Here is a 7,743-nt window from a genome sequence, read left to right on the forward strand (position 1 = left end):
GTTTCTAAGATCCATTCAATCAGCTTATCACATGCAGCTGATTTCGATGCTAAATGAATTACGGAATAATATCTTGAGTAGGCATCCCGGATAGTCAAAAAATATTTACTATCAGAAAAATTAGTATACCTAAATTGACCACAAATGTCAACTTGTAGCAGCTGTAAAGGGCTCGTATATTGTGTGTCAGAAATTTTTCCTTTTTTCATAACCCCTTTTGAAAGGGAACAAGTGGGACACAACGAGTGTTTATCAGCTTCCATAATGGGCAAGTCAATTCGATTTGCCAATCGATTATAATTAGCTAAACCTGGATGTCCTACTCTAGCATGCCATTTAATGGCATCTGGAATATTTGCCTTTGGAGATGGCAAAACAGAATGGTCATACGAAATAAAAGCATAATCAAGTGGTTTGTTCATCGTTTTTGTTTCTTTATTGTTGGGCATAAAAACATAAAGTTGATTTCTCATTTCACCAACTTGAGTAATTTTATTATTTTTAATTGTATATACCTTTGTTTTGTCAAATATAAATTTCATGTTTGATTTAGAAGAAGCCATTTTGACAGAAATCAAGTTTACGTTGCCATCAGGAACATATGCCACATTGTATAATGTGACATGTCCTAGTTGTACTGTACCAATACCTTTAATAGCAGTTTTACCTCCAATGCCTTCGATAACCCCAAACTCATTCTCATCTCCTTCAACTAACTCGCAAAACATTGAACGGTCGTGAGATATGTGCTGGGTACAACCAGTATCAAAATACCAATCGTTTCTCGATGTTGTATTTTGTTTGCTAATCAACGCAATCCAAGCCGTATGAGAATTATTAATCTTGTAATCTTTTTCATGATTTTTATTTCTTTTGTTCTTTAACCATTCTTGAAATTCTGGACACTCATTAGTTTTATGTTGTCCCCCGCATCTCTTACAATTGAAGTTTTTAACTTTTTGCTTGAATTGATTTCTTCTTCCAACAAAACTGGAGTTAGTTACTCCTCTTTTAGCATTACTAATTACATCATACACTTCTCTCAATTTAATTTCCTGATTCTTACCGAATATATCCATAAATCTTTGGTAAGACTCATCATATAAACTCATCAAAAATAATGAAGCAGCTCTTTCACGAGCTTTAATCTTGATGACTCTTAAAGCCTCTTGTTGCGCAGAAGTTAATGAATTTAAAAAATTTTCTTCACTAGATGTGGTTTCAAAAATGACCTCCACTAAACGATTAACAAGATCATACTGGTCGTCTAATGTTAAATTCCTAGCTTTAGCTAACTGAAAGAAAGGTTCTGCAGCTACATCAATAGATTCTGTACCAAAACACTCAGTTAAGTGATTTAGAAGACCTTTTCCAGTTGGGATACCGTAATCACCAGCAACATATCTATCTGCTTCTTTTTTAGCAGATCCTTCGACATTATTAACAATTAATAATTTTAATGCCGTTTCAAATAATTTTTTAATATAAGCAATCATATCATTAGATGGATTATATTGTTCAATAATAACATTTAGCTTTCCATTTTGTGCATATTGATACCAGTGTAAATTGATATCAGACATATGCATAGCTAAGATGTTTATCCATTTTTTAAAGTTCTTTTTCCCGTCCAATTTAATTGGAATACAACCTGCAGCTGTAGCTACAGGGCTCATAACCTGTTGACGCAAGGCTTCAGAATCAAAAATTCTAGTCGAGTTCATTTTAAACTAATATAATAAGATAATGTAACTTACAATAGGATATTGGTGGTATTATAAGTTCTATTATTATTTATAGTAGGAAGTTAGTGGTACTATAAATTGTTATTTTATTGCTTAGTCCTTTTCTTTCTATATAAGTAATATACAAGATACAATATTATACAGTATACTCATTTTATCTTTGAATCTTCTTTACTATAAATTTTCATAACTTTTAATCACTTAGTACGATGAATTTAGATTATCAAACATAGCTCTAATAATTATATTTCAACAAGTATTATTCATAGCAGAACCATTACTGCTGCTAGAGGTAGATTTCTTAGAAGTGGAGGTTGATCTGTCAGTAGTATTCATAACAGAACCATTACTGTTGCTAGAGGTAGATTTGCTGGAAGTGGTAGTTGATCTGTCAGTAGCATCCATAGTAGAACCATGACTGTTGCTTGGAGTAGATTTTTCAGAAGTGATGGTTGATCTGTTAGTAGCATCCATAGTAGAAGCATGACTGTTTGAAGTAGATTTGTTAGAAGTAGTGGTTGATCTGTCAGTGGCATCAATAGTAGAACTATGACTGATTGAGGTAGATTTTTTAGAAGTGATGATTGATCTGTCAGTGGCATCTATATTAGAACCATGACTGATTGAGGTAGATTTGTTAGAAGTGGTAGTTGATCTGTCAGTATTATTCATAGCAGAACCATTACTGCTGCTAGAGGTAGATTTCTTAGAAGTGGAGGTTGATCTGTCAGTAGTATTCATAACAGAACCATTACTGCTGCTAGAGGTAGATTTGCTGGAAGTGGTAGTTGATCTGTCAGTAGCATCCATAGTAGAACCATGACTGTTGCTTGGAGTAGATTTTTCAGAAGTGATGGTTGATCTGTCAGTAGCATCAATAGCAGAACCATGACTGATTGAGGTAGATTTGTTAGAAGTGGTGGTCAATCTGTCAGTAGCATCAATAGCAGAACCATGACTGATTGAGGCAGAGTTTTTAGAAGTGATGATTGATCTGTCCGTAGCATCTATAGTAGAACTATGACTGATTGAGACAGATTTCTTAGAAGTGGAGGTTGATCTGTCAGTGGCATCTATAGCAGAACCATGACTGATTGAGGTAGATTTTTTAGAAATGGTGGTTGGTCTGTCAGTAGTATTCATAGCAGAACCATGACTGTTACTTGGAGTAGATTTTTCAGAAGTGGAGGTTGATCTGTCAGTAGCATCAATAGTAGAACCATTACTGTTTGAAGTAGATTTCTTAGAAATGATGATTGGTCTGTGAGTAGCATCCATAGCAGAACTATGACTGATTGAGATAGATTTCTTAGAAATGACAGTTGATCTGTCAGTGGTATTCATAGCAGAAGCATGACTGTTGCTTGAGATAGATTTCTCAGAAGTGATGGTTGATCTGCTAGTAGCATCAACAGCAGAACCATTACTGTTGCTTGGGGTAGTTGTTGTTGCAGTGGTAGTTAAACTGTCAGTGGCACTTAAATAAGTAAACTGGGCTGTTGATGGAAAGAAGTCTGACCAATCTCCAAAAGGTATTGTGTAAACAGGGTTAGGATTTGATGTCGGAGTTATAGTAATTGGAGCTATAGTATGTGTTTTTTGATATAGAGACATAGATGTCCAATTTATGGGGGCGGTTACCGAATGAAGTGTTGACCAATGAAGACTTTTATAAGCTGGTTTCAGAGGCATAACATTTTCAGGGAATTGACCAAACATATTACCAGCAGGTAAGTACTGACACACAACAAAGTATTGATTGGGCGAACCGTCAAAAGCGGGCCAAAATAAATTTGCAGCACAACCAACCTCTGTGGTGGATCTCCAAACAAGCTGTGTAAAATGTACAGTTGGCCAGGAAAAGCCAGGATGGCTGTAATTATAACTATTAATTTCATCAAACCACATGTCTACAGCACCGACTGGATTAGCAGCAGCTCCTGCGTACATGCTTTTACCAATATTGTAGTCGTAATCTGGAGGGTCTTCTGGAATGTCCTTGTATACATCAAATTTGCAAGCCCACCACGCAGCCCGTTTGGCTAAAGCATCAGACCAGGTCAAATTAGGAGTGTCAACAAACATAGATCTGTACTTATTCATTAGGTCCAAAACAGCCGCCTTTTGTTCTGGTGTCAACAAACACTTAGCATCATTAGATGCATTATACGGATTATTAAAAATTATTCTGTCCACTGTTACAATAGGACCCTCACCTTCAATAGTAGCCGGATTCCAATAACCAGAAACTGGTGCAGTATAAGTAGTAACAGCATAAGATACTTGTGCCTTCGATACAGCAGAAAAAGCAGCTAAAAGCAGTGCCGCGCACAATGGTAAGGCACTTGAGACCATTATATTATTTTCAAATATTCAGAATTATTGACTTTTCAGTAAAATATATAGTTTGGTGTGTATATTTTATGGCGTTAGTTTTTTTGGTTATTTGAGGTGATGTACTTAGTTCGGTTATACTGGTAGCATCTAGAAGTATAACGAGATGATGCTCATGCCTGCAAGAAGAGAAGCAAGAAACGAAAGAATATTCAGACATAATCCATAGTAGTTTTATATAAAAATGTGCTCATGACTTACAATAAAAATGATTGTCTAATAGGTTCTGTTTTTTTGACTGAACAAGAATAAGATATAAATAAAGTTTTGCAATAAATCTTCAATAATAAAAGTGTGTAAAGGAGTAGAAACAAAGAATGAAGAAAAAGATCTGTAATCTTCAACAATTGGACTAAAAATCTAAGTAAAACCTAGAAACACAGCATAGTCAATCATTCTGTTATTTCTAATAGGAAAAAAATATCACTGTGTAGTGATTTCTTTAAACGAAAAAGGAAACAGAAAATGTTGAGTCCTCAAAAACATTTCCAAATATAGAATTAAAAATATTGTTTATTGTTTAGACATTTTCACATTGCAGGACAATAGAATTAGTTTTGTCTAGATACTTTACTTTTGAAGAACATAAAAGGGAAAGTTTACAAATTTAAGAATGGACAAATAGTTTTTTTTCCTTTTTGCTGTTGTGTTGGAAACACTCGTCTTTGTATTTGATGCAACGACAAAAAGAATAAAAGTGAAGAAAAAAATTACACAAGTGGGAAAAGAGACAATACAGACAATTCTAACCACACTATAGATATACATGTCTCTTTGTATTCTATTTTTAAATTTTTGCCCCTGAATTATTTTAGAGAATCCCCACTCTTACAGGATCATCGCCCCTGATTAGTTAGTTATTTGGTGTCTATATTTCTTTTATACATATCACAATATTCTATAGTAAATCGATCTATAGAATGTTCAAAATTTATTACTTCATTCACAATAGAATATTAAAATTTTTGGCAGTGACCGTGGGATCGAATAGGAATGTATAATTTAAAAAAGGGGTAAAGAATTTTTATTGCATTGTTACTGTTTATACATAAGTTATATAAAGTTATATACTATAAGAACCATCAACAATTTTTTTTCTTTTTTTAGTTCGTATTGCAAGGATCAGCACCTTATATGACGTTAGCATGTAGTAAAATTGTTCTTTTGTTAACCAAGAATTTATTATTTAAAGTTATTATTGTTCTATTAGAACATCTATTATGATAGAGATCTAAAATATGATTATTCTCCTGGCAGATTTAGATCTCAATTAGACTTTTTAGTGTGATATTCCTATTTCTGCTTTTTTTCTCTTTTTTCCGATCTAGTATAAGAACAATAAAACTTGTAAAATTCAAAATTCCCCATTTAAGTGGAGTGTTTTTTCTTCTTTTCGGATACACAATATCTAAGACATGCAGGAGTACTATTGAACTAGAAAAAATGACGTATACCTTGTGGAATCCTTAAAATCTTTTACAATGTCGTTTAATGATAGATATTTGGTTTAATTTTAAGACAAACAAGAAAAAAGATGATTATTATTATATTTGACCTATTGTTATGATGTTGTTTATTTATACTAGGTCAAAGGATGATAGAAAGTTTGTATCTTTTTAAAGTAGCAAGACTTGATAACAGAGTATTTCTTTTTGTTTTTTGTTTGCCAATTGGTGGTTGAATGAAATGACTATAATAGATAGTATACAATGAACTATTTTTAAGCATGTTTTTTATTTTTAGATTATGGGATTTATTGTTGTCCAAAGCATCTTCTTGTACTAGTATTTAGGAATATTTCTGTTAGTAACTGAAATGAGGTATTTTTATTCCTAAGTTTCGTGATATGTCTAAAAATGACAATTTAAAAACAACCCTAAAGTTCTATGGCTTTTGTAAAGAATTGACTTACAATTTAAAAATAAAACCTAACACAAGTCCTTTGGACAAAAAATAACAACAATCACTCTAGGACGGTTGCTAACTAAAAAAAGAAATAAACTTTGTTGGTTATTTTGCTTGTGGAATTGTACATTCCAACAAATAAATACTATAAATTAGATAAATACTGAAGAATAGCCTTCTTAAAGAAGATAATAACTTGTTTTTTCTACTTACTTACTATATTCATATTAGAAACAGGAAAACATAATTTATTCATCTTGATGTAAGTTCAAGCAGAAAGTTAGTTTCTTTGTCGAGTTGCAAAACTATGTTCAAACCCTCGTTTGCTAGAAGAAGAGTTGAACAATCAAACTTGTTGTGGTTTTTTACCCTAAAAAAGTTAAACAATCAGATAAAAATTTGTCCAAATGTAGACAAAATTTAACCGGTTAGAAATTGGAATTAAGTATTTTTACTTTTGCCAAAAATTTTCTTTGCTTTTGTTACTACAGAATAATTGAAAAGTGAAATGAGGTTTCTGTGGTAATTGGTCTGAATATGCGTTTACATGACAAGAGCATGTTTTTCTGTTTTACTGGAACGCACAAGCAAAAAATTTTTTTATGAAAAAAAGGAAAAAGTTGAGTTAGCTAAACATAAACAATAATAGATGAGAAAAAATTTTCAAAAACGTTGTGTTTGTCTTTTTGTGTACATTTTTTGCCTGTTATAAAGCAAAAAAAAGCAAACCCACCGTTCCATGGTATTTTTTCTATCTTGCTTCTAAAAAGTCTTACAATATCTATAACACTATATTGTACCAGCTATGTCGTGTAGACATGTTAGCTACATGAAGGGAATATTAACACAAATGTGTAGTTTTAATAATCAATTTTTTCTAATACTTCCAATTTTTTTATTTTGATATAGCACCACCAATTTGAATTCACATTACAAGTATAGATGTTACTTTTTTGGAGATATAAAAATTCTTCATTCTGTTTTCCAAAAAATTACAATAATGCCAAGTTGTGTTTTGGTTACTGAAAATTCGTCATGCAGATAGTGTTGATTAGTAAGAATTGCTACTGCATCTTCGTAGTATTTGGATAGAACCGATATATGTATTAAACAAGATTGTGCTAACGTGAGGTGTTTTTAAAATTATAGGAGTGGGGGTTTTCTAAAATAATTCAGGGACAAAAATTTAAAAATAGAACACAAAGAGACATATATATCTATATCGTACTAACATGATAAAAATCGGGCATGAAATAATATTCTGGGTTTTTCTAGCTTTCGTCTTTGTTTAGAGGCAGGGTTTGTAGAAAACGGTTCGGCAACTTCATATCTCAAAAGTAGCAGATGTTGTCAAGATAACTTAATAATGGCCTGTCTTCTTTATCTACTTGCTTTTTCTGTAAGCCTAATTAAATTTTTTCATTCTTAAAATAAAAAGATAGAACAATATTTGTGCGCAGTCACAAGAGAATAGTTAACAGCAGAATTAACATTGTTTATCTTTATATATTCAATACTTCTTATGTAATTCCAACTGAGACGACGTACATAAGATTTAACAATGTTAATTTGATTTTTGGAGTCATTGTAAAAAAAATGAACTTCAGATTTCAAAATATATATACATCATGTTCTAAACGACTATGTTTTGAGTTTTATATCATGTGCAATTTTTCAGCTGTTGTGTTCTTTGCATGGT

At 32.1% G+C, this 7,743-nt stretch overlaps 1 protein-coding gene across 1 annotated transcript; it reads right to left on the minus strand.

Annotated features, from left to right (window-relative positions):
• Window positions 1-1,994: 1,994 nt before the first annotated feature.
• Window positions 1,995-4,100, minus strand: PWA37_004699 (uncharacterized protein; the record flags this gene model as incomplete). Its single annotated transcript, XM_064861176.1, has 1 exon — window positions 1,995-4,100. One exon carries the CDS (start codon window positions 4,098-4,100, stop codon window positions 1,995-1,997), a length of 2,106 nt encoding a protein of 701 aa, XP_064717416.1.
• Between the last annotated feature and the right edge of the window lie 3,643 nt (window positions 4,101-7,743).

This window comes from Arxiozyma heterogenica (assembly GCF_036370985.1).
Source record: "Arxiozyma heterogenica strain weizmannii chromosome Unknown scaffold_6, whole genome shotgun sequence".
Taxonomy (NCBI): domain Eukaryota; kingdom Fungi; phylum Ascomycota; class Saccharomycetes; order Saccharomycetales; family Saccharomycetaceae; genus Arxiozyma; species Arxiozyma heterogenica.